This window comes from Primulina tabacum, chromosome 8 (assembly GCF_025594145.1).
Source record: "Primulina tabacum isolate GXHZ01 chromosome 8, ASM2559414v2, whole genome shotgun sequence".
Lineage (NCBI taxonomy): Eukaryota > Viridiplantae > Streptophyta > Magnoliopsida > Lamiales > Gesneriaceae > Primulina > Primulina tabacum.
This window is the reverse complement of record NC_134557.1, coordinates 22,459,463-22,476,439: the sequence shown is the minus strand read 5'-3', so window position 1 is coordinate 22,476,439 and position 16,977 is coordinate 22,459,463. Positions and strand designations below refer to the sequence as shown.

The 16,977-nt window shown below is 40.0% G+C and overlaps 1 protein-coding gene across 1 annotated transcript; it reads right to left on the bottom strand.

The window, feature by feature from the left end:
* Positions 1-1,297: 1,297 nt before the first annotated feature.
* On the bottom strand, positions 1,298-2,725 carry LOC142554643 (putative mitochondrial protein AtMg00860). Its single transcript, XM_075665309.1, has 2 exons — positions 2,666-2,725; positions 1,298-1,660 (listed from the first exon to the last, which is right to left on the bottom strand). The coding sequence occupies exons 1-2, from the start codon at positions 2,723-2,725 to the stop codon at positions 1,298-1,300; spliced, it is 423 nt and encodes a 140-aa protein (XP_075521424.1).
* Between the last annotated feature and the right edge of the window lie 14,252 nt (positions 2,726-16,977).

Below are 16,977 nucleotides of genomic sequence, written 5' to 3'. Positions count from 1 at the left end.
CTACTAAATCTGTTGTATGCTGAACTATTTCAGGTCCTATCGTAGATCTTTCTCCTACCTCGTCCGAATGAATGGGCGACCTACATTTCTTTCCGTAGAGTGCTTCGTATGGAGCCATCCCTATAGACGACTGATAACTGTTTTTATAGGTGAACTCCACTAGATTTAGCTTCGGCTCCCAACTGCCTTGGAAGTTGATCACACATGCTTGAAGTAAGTCTTCTAGAATCTGTATGACTTGCTCTGACTAACGATCTATCTGGGGATGAAACATTGTGTTGAATAGTAGCTTAGTCCCCATAGATGCATACAGACTCTTCCAGAAAGATGAAATAAATCTCGTGTTTCTACCAGACACTATAGAAACTGGGATTCGATGTAGCCTGACTATCTCTTGGATATACAGCTCCGCATACTGCATCATGGAGAAAGTCCTCTTTAATGGCACGAAATTTGATGACTTAGTAATACGGTCCACTATCACCTCAATAGCATTGAATCCTTTCACCGTCTTTGGTAAATCTACCACAAAGTCCAAGGTAATGTTCTCTTACTTCCACTCGAGGATGGGAAGTGTTCGGAGCATTCCTGCTGGTCTTTGGTGTTCTGCCTTCACTTGTTGACACGTCAAATATTCAGATACGAAGCGCATGATGTCTCATTTCATACCCGGCCACCATTATAAAGTTGCAAGTCCTTGTACATTTTCGTACTTCCGAGGTGTATAGAATAAGGGGTATTATGGGCTTCAATCATAATTTCAACTCTAAGTAAATATCTACTAGGAACCCATAGTCATCCTCGATATTTGACAATGCCATCCTCGACTGTATACAATATTCAACCTTTTTTTCATCTAGTTGTCTCCATTTTTATAATCACTCTCCATTAGTCTTCCTGGCTCGAATTCTTTCTCGCAAGGTAGACTGCACTGTCAGGATAGAGAGATTAGGAGCCTTGCTCCTAAAATAAACTTCAAGATCGAACCTCTGAATTTCTGTCTGTAGATGTTTTTGTACTGATAAACGAGCCAAGACTGTATTTTTCTGCTCAAAGTGTCTGCAACTATGTTGATTTCCCGGGATGATAGCTAATATCGCATTCATAATCTTTCACGAGCTCTAACCATCTTTATTGCCTCATGTTCAGCTCCTTTTTGGGTGAAGTTCTTGAGACTCTTGTGATTGGTAAAGATTTTTCACTTCTCCACATACAAGTAATGTCTCTAATTCTTCAGAGCAAAAAAAAACTGCTGCTAGTTCGAGGTCCTGAGTCGGATAGTTCTTCTCATGAGCTTTCAATTGTCTAGACGCATATCCAATAACTCGATCATGCTGCATAAGACTGAACCCAAACCTAGCTTTGAAGCATCTGTATACAGCACAAATTCCCCTTGTTCTGATAGCATATCTAGAACTGGAACTCTATTGAGTGCTTGCTTCAACTGATCAAAACTACTTTGACACTCTGGTCCCCATACAAATTTTGCATTCTTCTTTGTCAGTGTCGTCAAGGGTACCACAACGGAGGAAAACTCCTTGATGAATTTTTTATAGTAGCCAGCTAAACCTACAAAACTGCGTATTTCTGTTGCACTTTTAGGCACTGGCCATTCTTTAACTACCTCAACTTTAAATGGGTCGACTTCTATCCCTTCTTTCTAAACGATGTCACCTAAAACGCCACTATTTCCAACCAAAACTCACACTTGCTGAACTTTGCATATAATTTTCGGTCCCGTAATCTCTTTAAAGTCTTCTTCAACTGCTGATCATGCTCTTCTCGGCTTTTGGAATATACCAAAATATCGTCAATAAAGACAATGATAAAATAGTTAAGGTACGGCTGAAATACGCGATTCATGAGATCCATGAAGATCGCTGGGGCATTAGTTAATTCGAAAGGCATCACCAAAAATTTATAATGCCCATAACGAGTTGTGAAAGTCGTCTTATACACATCCGCCTCCTTTACTCTCAACTGATGATATCCCGATCGAAGATTTTCCTTCGAAAATATTGAAGTTCCTTGCAGCTGATCAAATAAATCCTCGATTCGTGGTAATGGATACTTTTTCTTCACTGTCACCCTGTTCAACTCTTGATAATCGATGCAAAGTCTCATACTCCCATATTTTTTCTTCACAAACAATACTGGCGCGCCCCATGGGGAGAAGCTAGGGCGAATAAATCCCTTGTCTAACAGCTCATGAATCTGATCTTTCAGCTCTTTCATCTCTGCAAGTTCTAAACGATACGGTGCCTTAGAAATTGGCAATGTATCCAGCATCAACTCAATAGAAAACTCCACATCTCTCTTGGGTGGAATGCCAGAAACATAATTAGTGAATATGTCTGGAAAATCCCTGACAACCTCCACATCTTCAATCGATCGACTGCCAATGTATGGCATGGAAATAATACTGGCAAGAAAACCCTGGCAGCCTCTTCGCATAAGCTTCCTTGCACAAATACAAGAAATGACGTGCAGCATTTTTCTGCTCTTTACTGCCTCGAAGATAAATGATTTCCCCTTGTCTGGTCCCGTTGTCTGGTCTGATAGACCCAGAACTCTGCTGGAAATCTCTAGAAGCTTCGTTTAGTGTTAGTCAATCCATTCCCATGATAATTTCGAATTCATGCATCGGAAACACAATAAGATCTACTCGAACGACATTCTCCTTTAACTTAAGCTCCACATTCTTCCCCATGCTGGTAGACACCATCTGTTTGCCCGAAGGCACTGTACCTGAAACGTCCAATACTCGTTTTTCTTTAAAATATATTAGAATTTTTTTTCTCAACTACTCTCGACCGAAATATACATAAATATATTTGAAAGTACTTTTGCACTATTTAAAATAAACCAACCAGCTGTTATTTGAAAATCCAAAATAACTCAATTCAAAACGTAAAAGCATAAATCGTCAACCAAACCTAAATTTAACATTTTTCCAAAATAAAGAAAAACTTTTAAATCTCTCAAAACCTCTCAAAAGAATTTAAGTCGTAAAATCTTAAAGTAATCATAAATCATAATGCGAGAAACTAACGACGGTCCTCGCGTTGTGTGTAGCTTCGGTCCCGTTAGTTCAACCATCAAGACCTCCACCAATATCCGGTTCAGCTGCATCGATCACACTTAATGATTCTATCGACTCGACAAACCTTAATCATGATAGCAAGTAATACATATATATTCACAAGCAACAGTGAAAATTATTTTAATAAAATAGTTTTTCATATACATAAACTTTAAACATTTTCCTTTCAACATATCATTTCATATTTCCTTTCATCATATACGTATATGTTTCCCTTTTCATTGAATTCAGATCCTCAATTGTGACTTTCGTATTAGCTGTAAATCGATGGATCGATCTACGTATAACTACGGTACTGGACGGCAGGAACATCAGCGACACTCTCACCTGTGATTTGAGCCTTGACCTTACATATCATCGTATCATCATATTAGTCACAATCAACTCACCTCCTTCAACATTTCTTATTTCCATAACTTATAAAAATATATGCACATAAAAATCATTTTTATTTTAAACCAAGCAAGCAACATGTCTTTTAACATTAGCGTTTCATCATAAAATCCCATAAACATTTGAAATAAATATTTTAACATATATTACAGTATTCAGAACACTGCCAAGACGTCTAACATTTTTCAGGAGTAAAATGACCGTTTTGCCCATGAAACCCTAACTTTCCTAATTTATCATTAGACCTTAAAACGACGACCCAAATCCACCTAAACTTAACATAACACCTTACAATACACTTATAAAAATTTCTTAGACTTAAACTTAAGCTCCTCGACTAATTTTTCAATCCGTTTTAAAACTTAAATCTACGTCTCGATTTTAACCCGAATCGACTCGAAACTTAACCAAAACTTACCAAACTTCCACCATAGCTTAACAACACCTAACCATACCTTATACAACCCAATTCAAGCCATTTAGAACCCTTGATCAACCCTAACAGCCTACTGAATTGTTCTGCACCAATTTATCAAACCCTATCTCTAACCAACCCTCATGTCCTTCGATCTTAGACCCTAACCATCATGTCCAGACCTTAACCAGCCATATTAGGACCATGAATGACCCCTAGAGACCCTGCTGGACCCAGCTTAAAGTACCTAGTACCCACAGCCCTCAAACCCGACCCTAGAAGCCTTGTGCGCCCATGCCTAACCTATAACCCCTTTCTCTTTGTACCAGCCTTTATTCAGCCATCTAGGACCATGACTAGACCTTATTAGGACCCCTGGACATGCCCCAACATCATCCCACAGCCGTGCCACTCTAGAACTCCAATTCGAAAACCCTAATACCTTCAAACCCAAATTTTCGTTCAATGTTTTTGCCCTACCTGTACAGCCCTTAAACATGCACCTAAGGACCCTTAAACATGTTGAAAAATGTCCCTTCCCATAGCCCTACCATGGCAGCCTTTTTGTGCATCATAAGTAAGTGTTTTAAAAGATGAAAACTCTAGTTTTGTTCATGTTATGCCATAAAAACGAAAATAAAAGAAGTGTATCATGTTTTCGTGCAAATATGTATCAAAACATATAATATGGTATGAAAGATGAGTGAAGGAAGATTAAGGCCTGTCTTTTCGTATTTTACGCACGAAATGATTTACAATGTGAGGGACGTCGACGTAAGGAGGACCTTGCTGAAATTCTGCCCTATTCACGTGATTTTCCTCTAAAAAACTCGTGTGGTGTGTGTGTTTGTGTGCTCATGGAGAGTCCTTTCATTTGTGTGTGAGGTGTGCATGTGTTTGTGAATAGGTTTAGGGTTTTGGAAGGCTTTTAATTGGTATAAATCACTCCAAGAAAATATGCCTTCAACAACACTCAAAAGACAACGATTTTTTATTAAAATCGGTGTTTTTTCTTTTAACAACGGTTTCAACAAAAATCGTTATCATAGCCTAAAAAAACCCGCTCATAGACAACGATTTTTTAAAAAATGTTGTCTTTGATATGTCTACGACAATGGTTTTTAAAAATAGTTGTCTATAAGCGGGATTTTTTAGGCTACGACAACGGTTTTTGTAAACCGTTGTCTATATATGTTTTTGTCAAGGGTCAAAGACAACGGTTTGTTTAAACTGTTACTACAACAACGATTTTTGTAAAATGTTGTCTTTTCTTATTGTTTTATATGGTAAAAGACAACGGTGTAGTTAAATAGCGACGGTTTTTTTTAAATTGTCGCTACATTTATTGACGATTTTATTAAAACCGTCGTAAATTTTAAAATAGAGACGGTTTAAACAAAAATCATTTTTAATACCAACGGTTTTTGCTTTAGCAACGGTTTAATAAACATTAGCGACTTTTTTAAACCGTCGCAAATTTTCTATAAATACTCGCATTTTCGGTCCATTTTCCTCCACACCGTTCACATCCACGATAAATTTTTCTCTCTTGGATGATTTTAGTTTCGATTTAGGGTAAGTTTTTTTTCTTCGATTCTTGATAAATTTCTAATAGTTAAGATCACGAATATTATTAGCTTAGTCAGTTTGTAAGTTTTTTTGATAGATTTATTAAATTATAAAAGTAATTTTTTTTATTTTACTTAAAAAATTAACGACATATTATGTCTAAATCGTCGCTAATTAGCGACGGTGTTTCTCTAAACCATCGATAATTAGCGACGACTTAGTCAAAAACCGTCGCGACTGTCAGTTACAACGGTTTTCTGGCAGCTTATCTGTTGTCGTTTTGCGTTTTTGTTGTAGTGATACTCGAAATTAGATGGTAATTAAAATATTTTTTAGGGTTGCTACTCGAAATAATAACCTAGCATCCAAAAAGTCTCTATTTCGTCAAAAATTGATTATCGGTTTAAAATACGACTCGGCGCGTTAAAACATCTCAAACTACCTCATTTTCGAAAACACATATTAAAATATACCATATATTAAATAATTAAAAATAATAATTTAATAAAAATATTTTCCCTAATAAGGTTCCTGGTCTCCGTTCCTCGATCGCGTCTTGAATACTCTTTAAAAATATAGTTTTATACACTCTAGTAGAAAATTATATTTTAAATATGTAAACATGCCTACTATATTCAATTCATGCAATTAAAATAATTTAATTAAAATACATATAATGGCCCGAAAATCCGTGCTTGAAAATTTGCGGAAAAATTTAAAATTTTCTTTTTAAAGTAATTAAAATGCCTCATTCATAAAATAAACTGATAAATCAAGTTAAATGTTCAAAATAGCAGCGGAAGAAATTATTGTTCGCAAAATAACAAGTTAAACTAATCCAACAACTGATAAAAATGTTTGAGCATAAAAATGGTGAATGCTGTAAATGAGATCCTCGGGTTCCACTACTGCCGACCCAAGCTAGCTTACTAGTCCCCGCCCTCGGTCCCGACCTCATCAGTACCTACAACAATCAAGTCTAGTGAGTCTAAAGACTCAGCATGCATATATCGTAAATAACGAGTAAGTAATATAATAAAATTGCATGGGAGTAAAAATATCATGTCATGAGACATAACGTGAAAATAACTTATCATGAGCAATTATAATACGTGCATAACTGACTGAAAATCATAAGTGAAATGCTTGCTCGATAGAGCCCTGTAATGAAATAGCATGTAATATTTTCTGTTGAGATTATGTTCTATGCAAGTGGCCCCTGCACTGAACTGAACTGAACTGACCGATAATTGACCACCGGGTGAAGTAATGATCGTCTTATCAGACTAATGCCACAGTATACTGGGTGGAACTGAACTGAACCGGTAAGTGACCACCGGGTGAAGTAATGATCCCATGATAGTGAAATGGCCACAAGCAATATCGCATAAATCTCAGAAATGAACATTTTATATTTTTATGCACGTAATATAATTAAATGGCATAATTAAATATCCTGTATTATTTTACCACATGGATTGGATCGTTCCCAGGCTCGCTACGACCTAAATTTAACAGGAAAACAATATGCAAATGATTTTCTTGACCAAACTTTGTAATTGAATCCAAAAACGAGACAATTACGCCCAACGACTTCGTATTTAATCATGACTCCGTGCCAACCCGAACCAACACCGAACCATCATTTAGTCATGATTAAAATACATCTAAAATGATGAAATAATGCTCCAAAAATGATGCAAGTCGAAATATTGGTGAATGGAGGCCAAAACATGAAACGCTCTTTCGAGAGTCAATTTGGCACATCGCACCGTAAATTCTCGTACGACCTCTAAACTTAACCGAATCACAAACGGTCAAAAACAAGACCTTCCCAACTCGATGAGGTACTGTCCAATCCAAGGCCATAGGCTAAAAGCCAACCAAGAACTCAAACGAGCCTCTGAACCGAAGCAGCAATTTGCTGTCCAGAAATTCCAGCAACCGCACCTGTACTTACATCGCTTAGTTTGCGAGACTATTGGTCAATGGGGCTTGAACCACCAACTAGAGCCTCTTTCCAACATCCTAAGGTGTGGCTTGAACCATGGCTAAGGGCCCTAGGCCAACCACAATCCAATCCAACACCCATGACAACACCAAACTTCAACCGAGAACTCAAAAATCTGTACGGTGATGTTTCTGAAATTTTGTTTTGTTGCTGTCATGCATCATACCAGTGGCCATATGGTTGACCATGGCTTGATCTAGACATCATGTAGTATGGTGTGAACCAGGGCTAAGGGTCAGAGGCCAACCAAGGTCCACTCCAAACCACCAAAAACCGAGGGACACATGCAGAAATGAAATGGGGATCGAAGGGGCTGTTCTTGTTTTGATTTGAAAACCAATTCCACTATGGACCAAGCCTCAAAAGGGCAACTTGGTCACGTCTTAGACATGATAGGGGGGTGTTCTAACCATGGCTATACGCCCTTGGGGCAGCCAAGATCAGAAACTCTCCCCTTGACAGCAAGGTGACAAAAATCGAACCACAAATGACACTAGGAGGGAGTTGCTGTCATGGATCGATTTCCAACATGCATGGGCTTGAACTATTGGACCAATATGATCCTAACATGTCCTAGTACATGTCTAGATTCAGCCTTGGGAGCCTGGACATTAGCCAACCACCTGAAAACACCAAAAACCAGCAAACCATGAGAGCACAAGGGGAGGGCCGAAATCTACATGTTCTTTTCCTGAAAATTCATTATGTATTTCGGTTTTTCCCTCAAGATTCGTGCATACATGATGTTTTAAAATAATAATATGACTTGATTGAAGATCAAATAAAAATATAAACATGCCTTGGTTTCGTTTTGTAAAGAAAACGAACGAATATGACGACGCGGCGCGGAGGAGACGGAGTGATCTTCTTGTTCTTGCTTCTGATCGATTTTTTTTCTCTCTTAATCTAGCTATGAGGCTCACGATTTTTTTTTTTTTTTACAATGAGAGTGCTCTGAATTTCGGTGTTGAGGAAGAGGGGGAAATGGTTAGGAGAATGAAGGGGAGTTGCAATATAAAAGGGATTCAAATGGCATGACCAAGTCTTGCTCCCTTTGAATTTGAAATGATTTGATATTCAAGAGATTTTAGGAGGGATAATGGGGTGCAAATGACCGATTCTACCATGACACAACAAGGCAAGGATAATGATTATTATTAATTAATGGTGATTAATAAGTGAAAGGAATATCACACTAAGAAATAACAAGGAATGGGTCAAAGGTAGTGAGTTGTCAAAGAAATGCTTAATCATCTAGGGGGTGGCCGAAATTAAGCTAATAAATGGAGGGGAAATATTGCTTAATTAGTGTATTTTAAATCTTTAGAGTCTCATCTAGACTTTAAATAATTTAGTGAATTAACACATTAATTATGGAAGCTAAATGAACTTATTTCCTACTTACCTCAAGTTACTTAAATAATTTCTTAAATCTTCTTTCAACTTAAATTAACTTATTAGTTAGCTAAAATAAATTCTAGGAATGTTTTCTTAATATTAAATTTTATCTCAAAACTCCAACTCCAGTCCGGCCTCACTTAATTAACTGAAAAGGCAACAATTAAACTACAACGTAAAATAATTAAATTTAAAGGAAAGAATTTAAATACTCATGCAATAAAATCATTTTAATTTAAAATACTAAAGTTATGCATGGCTTATACGTGGTCTTATTTACGGGTTCTACAACTCTCCCCCTTAAAAGAATTTCGTCCTCGAAATTAAAACTCACCGAATAACTCGGGGTATCGACTCCTCATCTCTGGCTCAGACTCCCACGTTGCTTCCTCCTCTAAATGGTTGAGCCATTTGACTTTCACTCGCTTAACCAGTTTGTTCCGAAGCTTCTTCTCCTGTCTGTCTAAGATCTGCACTGGTCTCTCCTCATAAGACAGGTTCGGAGTAAGCTGCAACGGCTCAAAGTTCAAGACATGCGAAGGATTCGCCATATACTTTCTCAGCATAGAGACGTGGAACACATTGTGTACTCCGGCCAGATTCGGCGGAAGAGCCACACGATAAGCTAGAGTCCCAACTCTGTCAAGGATCTCAAATGTTCCAATGAATCTCGAACTGAGCTTTCCTTTCATCCCAAATCGCATGACACCCTTCATAGGTGCCACCTTCACGAAAACATGGTCGCCAACGGCAAACTCTAGATCTCTCCTCCTCTGATCTGCATAACTCTTCTGTCGACTCTGAGCAGTCCTCATCCTATCACGGATCTTGACTACTACATCGGCAGCCTGCTGAATAATCTCTGGACCCAACTCTGCTCTCTCTCCTACTTCATCCCAATGAACAGGAGATCTACACTTACGGCCATACAGTGCTTCATACGGTGCCATACCTATAGAAAACTGGAAACTGTTGTTATAGGTGAACTCTACTAATGGCAAGTTCGATTCCCAACTCCCTGAGAAGTCAATAACACAAGCACGGAGAAGATCCTCCAAGATCTGAATAACTCGCTCTGACTGCCCATCTGTCTGAGGGTGGAAAGCTGTGCTAAACAACAACTTCATACACATAGTCGAATGCAAACTCTTCCAAAATGAGGAAGTGAATCTGAGGTCTCTGTCAGATACGATAGAAACTGGAATACCATGAAGTCGGACTATCTCTCGGATATACAACTCTGCAGTACTGAATCATGGTGAAAGTTGTCTTAATAGGCAAGAAGTGCGCTGATTTGGTAAGACGATCTACAATCACCCAGATAGCATTTGACCCTCTGACTGACTTCGGCAATCCGGTCACAAAGTCCATGGTAACATTCTCCCACTTCCACTCGGGAATAGGAAGAGTCTTGAGCAAACCTGCTTGTCTCTGATGCTCCGCCTTCACTAACTGGCAAGTCAGACACTCGGATACAAACCGTCCGATGTCCTTCTTCATCCCAGGCAACCAATACAATAACTGCAGATCTCGGTACATCTTCGTACTCCTTGGATGAATAGAGTACGGCGACATGTGGGCCTCTGATAAAATATCTGCTCGGATAGAACCACTGCTAGGAACCCACATCCTGTCTCGATATCTCACTATACCGTCGCTAACTGAATACAAGATACTGCCCTTGGCTTCATCTCTCTTCTTCCACTGTGCCAACTGCTCATCTGCTGGCTAACCACTGCGAATACGGTCAATAAGGGAAGACTGGATCGTCAAAGTAGATAGACGAGGAACTCTACCTTGAGGATATGACTCTAGATCAAACCTCTGCATCTCCAGCTGAAGAGGTCTCTGAATCGTCAAATGAGCCATCACTGCGACCTTCCTGTTCAAAGCATCTACAACTACGTTAGCTTTACCCGGGTGATAGCTAATGTCACAGTCATAATCCTTCACAAGCTCCAACCAACGCCTCTGACGCATGTTCAGCTCCTTCTACGTAAAGAAATACTTGAGGCTCTTGTAGTCGGTAAAGATCCTGGCACTTCTCTCCATACAAATAGTGCCTCCAAATCTTTAAGGCAAAAACTACGGCGGCCAACTCTAGATCATGGGTAGGGTAATTCTTCTCATGAGTTTTCAGCTGTCGAGAAGCATATGCTATCACCTTCCCATGCTGCATCAACAATGCGCCTAAACCGAGCTTCAAAGCATTGGTATACAACACAAAATCTCCGGGCACTGACGGCATGGCCAAAACTGGTGCTGAGATAGGAGCTCGCTTCAAAGTATCGAAGCTCTTTTGACATTCATCGCTCCACACAAATTTCACATTCTTCTTGGTCAATGATGTGAGTGGAACAGCACTAGAGGAGAATTCCTTAATGAACTTCCGATAATATCCTGCTAGCCCAAGAAAACTGCGGATCTCTGATGCATTCTGCGGCACAACCCAATCTCTAACTACTGCAACTTTCGCTGGGTCTACCTCAATACCGCTGCTGGAAACAATATGGCCTAAGAATGCCACCTTCTCTAACCAGAATTCGCACTTACTGAACTTTGCGAATAACTTATGCTTCTGCAAGGTCTGCAACACTATGGTCAGATGTCTGCTGTGATCCTCTTGATTCTTGGAGTAGACGAGAATGTCGTCTATGAATACTATCACAAACTGGTCAAGATACGGCTGAAATACGCTATTCATGAGATCCATGAAGATTGCTGGCGCATTCGTCAGACCGAACGGCATCACAACGAACTCATAGTGGCCGTACGAGTCCTAAAAGCAATCTTGGAAACATCAGCATCTTTCACCCTCAACTAGTGATAACCGGAACGCAGATCTATCTTGGAGAATATCTAAGCTCCCTGCAACTGGTCAAACAAATCCTCAATCCTTGGAAGTGGGTATTTGTTCTTCACTGTAAACCTGTTCAATTCCCGGTAATCAATGCAAAGTCTCATAGTGCCATCCATCTTCATTACAAACAAGACTGGCACGCCCCATGGTGAAAAACTCGGGCGAATGAACTCCTTGTCTAGAAGTTCCTGAATCTGCTTCTTAAGCTCTACCATCTCTGTCGGTGCTAGTCGGTACGGTGCTTTGGATATCAGGGCCGTATCTGGCATAAGCTCAATAGAAAACTCCACCTCTCTCTCGGGTGGCATACCAGATACGTCCTCAGGAAAAACGTCTAAGAAGTCTCTAACAATCGAAACATCTACGGCTGACTTACTGGGTGCCTCGGGGACAAATATAAAATTTGCTAAAAACGCCCGACACCATCTATGCATGAGCTTCCTAGCCTTGACATGAGGAATAATGCGTGGTAAGGGAAAGCACCTGTCCGGCTCGAATAAGAACTGCGTCATTCCAAGCGGTCGGACTAGAACAGATCTCCGCTGGAAGTGAATCAAAAATCTGTTCCGCAATAGCCAGTCCATCCCTAGGATGATGTCAAACTCCGGCATCGGCAACACGATCAGATCCGCATAAACGAGGTTTCCATGGAGCTCAAGATCTATGTCTCGGATCACATTGGTAGCTGCCATCTCCTCACTAGAAGGCAATACTACTAAATAGGCTACATCTAGCCCAACGGTCTTGACCTTGAGGAAATTAGCAAAGACCTCCGAAATAAATGAGTGAGTGGCCCCTGAATCTATCAAGGCCTTCGTAGCGGAATCAGATATAAAAATTCTCCCTGAAAGATCGGAACTCTAAGTTGAATCCAATAATCACAAGAACTAACTTATAGACATGCAAAGATCAAAGTTCTTCTAACTTAAATTCCCAAAATAATACTGAGTAGAGCATGCAATCCTACTGCAATTCTATGTTCAAAAATCTTAACCCAAAACATTAAATCCCAAATGTAAAATTAAAGCTTAAAGGTACCTGTCATAAGCATGGTCTCCGGGTTCGTCTCCGTGGCATGGAGAGCAAAAACTCTGCCTTGGATAGGCAAATTCCTCTGAGGGCACTGCAGAAGTAAGTGGTCTGGACTACCACACTTATAACACTTCCCTGAACCATACATACAATGCTCCAGGATGGCGGCGTGAGCACTTGGGACAAACTGGGTGCTCAAAGGTCCTTGGGACTGCACGTCCCTGATGCTGCTGCCTCTGTCCTCTGTTCTTGGGTGGGCCATGGAAAGGCCTCTTGTTCTGATGTTGCTGCTGAGGAGGAGGAGGGCGGTGTGGTACTGGGACTGGTCTCTTACCCTGGCGATCCCTCTCAATGTCGATCTGATCTTGCTCTGCAGCAAGAGCTCTGGAAACCGCGACTTCAAAAGTAGTAGGGCCTGCCACTCTAACATCGTGGCGCAAGATCGGCCGCAGACCATCCATAAAATGTCTCAGTTTGGTTCCAGCATCACTGGCGATCAGGGGCACAAAGTGGCAACCCCTCTCAAACTTACGGACGAACTCCGTAACAGTCAGATCACCCTGCCTCAGGGTCATGAACTCCCTGGTCAACCTGGAATGCACCTCATCAGTAAAATATTTGGAGTAGAATACCTCCGTGAAGCGCGTCCAACTCAGTGTAGCCAACTTCAAAGCTACTGATGCTCCTTCCCACCATAAGCGGGCATCTCCTCCGAATAAATAGGTGGCACAACGAACTCGGTCCGCATCTCCAAGCTCCATGAACTCGAAGATAACCTCGAGGGACTTGATCCAGCCCTCGGCAATCATGGGGTCTGTCGTCCCTGAAAACTCCTTAGGACGCATCTTCATGAGTCTCTCATAAGTAGCCTCGGGCCCTGTCGGCCTGGCTGCCACAGCATGGTTCCCCGCAAACGGTGGAAGAACTGAGTCATCCCAGCTAGCATCTAGTCATTCATGTCAGGTGGAGGTGGAGGTGGTAATAACCTCTCCTGCCTTGGTTCATGTCGTCCTCCTGGCGAGGCTCATCCTCTCTAGTGCGCTCAAGGATGCGTCTACGGGGCATACTGTTCCATACATAACCCATACGTAACTAACATGCATAATTTCATAATTTATTTAAATTTAAATACTGAACAATAAAAATCTGGACGTAAAATATTTCATGAAAATATGTTGTCCGAATATTTCATGCTTTAGATAAAATGCGTAAATGTAAAACTTACAGACCGAAGACGTGACTCCATGAGCTTCTCGTGGTCAGTAGTAGTACAACCCTTTACAGAACCATTGCTCTGATACCAGCTATAATGGCCCGAAAATTCGTGTTTGAAAATTTGCGAAAAAATTTAAAATTTTCTTTTTAAAGTAATTAAAATGCCTCATTCATAAAATAAACTGATAAATCAAGTTAAATGTTCAAAATAGCAGCGGAAGAAATTATTGTTCACAAAATAACAAGTTAAAGTAATCCAACAACTGATAAAAATGTTTGAGCATAAAAATGGTGAATGCTGTAAATGAGGTCCTCGGGTTCCACTACTGCCGATCCAAGCTAGCTCACTGGTCCCCGCCCTCGGTCCGAACCTCATCAGTACCTACAACAATCAAGTCTAGTGAGTCTAAAGACTCAGCATGCATATATCGTAAATAACGAGTAAGTAATATAATAAAATTGCATTGGAGTAAAAATATCATGTCATGAGGCATAACGTGAAAATAACTTATCATGAGCAATTATAATACGTGCATAAATGACTGAAAATCATAAGTGAAATGCTTGCTCAATAGAGCCCTGTAATGAAATAGCATGTAATAATTTTCTGTTGAGATTATGTTCTACGCAAGTGGCCCCTGCACTAAACTGAACTGAACTGACCGGTAAGTGACCACCAGTGTAAGTAATGATCGTCTGATCAGACTAATGCCACAGTATACTGGGTGGAACTGAACTGAACCGGTAAGTGACCACCGGGTGAAGTAATGATCCCATGATAGTGAAATGGCCACAAGCAATATCGCATAAATCTCAAAAATAAACATTTTATATTTTTATGCACGTAATATAATTAAATGGCATAATTAAATATCATGTATTATTTTACCACATGGATTGGATCGTTTCCAGGCTCGCTGCGACCTAAATTTAACAGGAAAAAAATATGCAAATGATTTTCTTGACCAAACTTTGTAATTGAATCCAAAAACGAGACAATTACGTCCAACAACTTCGTATTTAATCATGACTCCAGTGCCAACCCGAACCAACACCGAACCATCATTTAGTCATGATTAAAATACATCTAAAATGATGAAATAATCCTCCAAAAATGATGCAAGTCGAAATTTTTGTGAATGGAGGCCAAAACATGAAACGCTCTTTCGAGAGTCAGTTTGGCACATCAGCACCGTAAATTCTCGTACGACCTCTAAACTTAACCGAATCACAAACGGTCAAAAACACGACCTTCCCAACTCGATGAGGTACTGTCCAGTCCAAGCCATAGGCTAAAAGGCAACCAAGAACTCAAACGAGCCTCTGAACCGAAGCAGCAAGTTGCTGTCCAGAAATTCCAGCTACCGCACCTGTACTTACATCGCTTCGTTTGCGAGACTATTGATCATTGGGGCTTGAACCACTGAACTAGAGCCTTTTTACAACATCATAAGGTGTGGCTTGAACCATGGCTAAGGGCCCTAGGCCAACCACAATCCAATCCAAAACCCAGGACAACACCAAGCTTCAACCGAGAACTCAAAAATCTGTACGGTGATGTTTCTGAAATTTTGTTTTGTTGCTGTCATGCATCATACCAGTGGCCATATGGTTGACCATGGCTTGATCTAGACATCATGGGGTATGGTGTGAACCAGTGTTAAGGGCCAGAGGCCAACCAAGGTCCACTCCAAACCACCAAAAACCGAGGGACACATGTAGAAATGAAATGGGGATCGAAGGGACTGTTCTTGTTTTGATTTGAAAACCGGTTACACCATGGACCAAGCCTCGAAAGGACAACTTGTTCACGTCTTAGAAATGATAGGGGGGTGTTCTAACCATGGCTATAGGCCCTTGGGGCAGCCAAGATCAGAAACCCTCCCCTTGACAGCAAGGTGACAAAAATCGAACCACAAATGACACTAGGAGGGAGTTGCTATCATGGATCGATTTCCAGCATGCATGGGCTTGAACTATTGGACCAATATGATCCTAACATGTCCTAGTACATGTCTAGATGCAGCCTTGGGAGCCTGGACATGAGCCAACAACCTGAAAACACCAAAAAACAGCAAACCGTGAGAGCAAAAGGGGAGGGCCGAAATCTACATGTTCTTTTCCTGAAAATTCTTGATGTATTTCGGTTTTTTCCCTCAAGATTCGTGCATACATGATGTTTTAAAATAATAATATTACTTGATTGAAGATCAAATAAAAATATAAACATGCATTGGTTTCGTTTTGAAAAGAAAACGAACGAATATGACGACGCGGCGCGGAGGAGACGGAGTGATCTTCTTGTTCTTGCTTCTGATCGATTTTTTTTCTCTCTTAATCTAGCTATGAGGCTCACGATTTATTTTTTTTTTTACAATGAGAGTGCTCTGAATTTCGGTGGTGAGGAAGAGGAGGAAATGGTTAAGAGAATGAAGGGGAAGTTGCAATATAAAAGGGATTCAAATGGCATGACCAAGTCTTGCTCCCTTTGAATTTGAAATGATTTGATATTCAAGAGATTTTAGGAGGGATAATGGGGTGCAAATGACCGATTCTACCATGACACAACAAGGCAAGGATAATGATTTATTATTAATTAATGGTGATTAATAAGTGAAAGGAATATCACACTAAGAAATAACAAGGAATGGGTCAAAGGTAGGTGAGTTGTCAAAGAAATGCTTAATCATCTAGGGGGTGGCCGAAATTAAGCTAATAAATGGAGGGGAAATATTGCTTAGTTAGTGTATTTTAAATCTTTAGAGTCTCATCTATCCTTTAAACAATTTAGTGAATTAACACATTAATTATGGAACCTAAATGAACTTATTTCCTACTTACCTCAAGTTACTTAAATAATTTCTTAAACCTTCTTTTAACTTAAATTAACTTATTAGTTAGCTAAAATAAATTCTGGGAATATTTTCTTAATATTAAATTTTATCTCAAAACTCCAACTCCAGTGCGGCCGCACTTAATTA

Bases quoted from the DNA above. Each gene is read 5' to 3' on its own strand.
- LOC142554643 (XM_075665309.1), bottom strand. From the start codon at position 2,725: ATGGTGTCTACCAGCATGGGGAAGAATGTGGAGCTTAAGTTAAAGGAG. The intron at 1,661-2,665 runs GTAGATCTTATT...GACATCGTTTAG, and splicing joins TAAAGGAGAATGTCGTTCGA to AAAGAAGGGATAGAAGTCGA.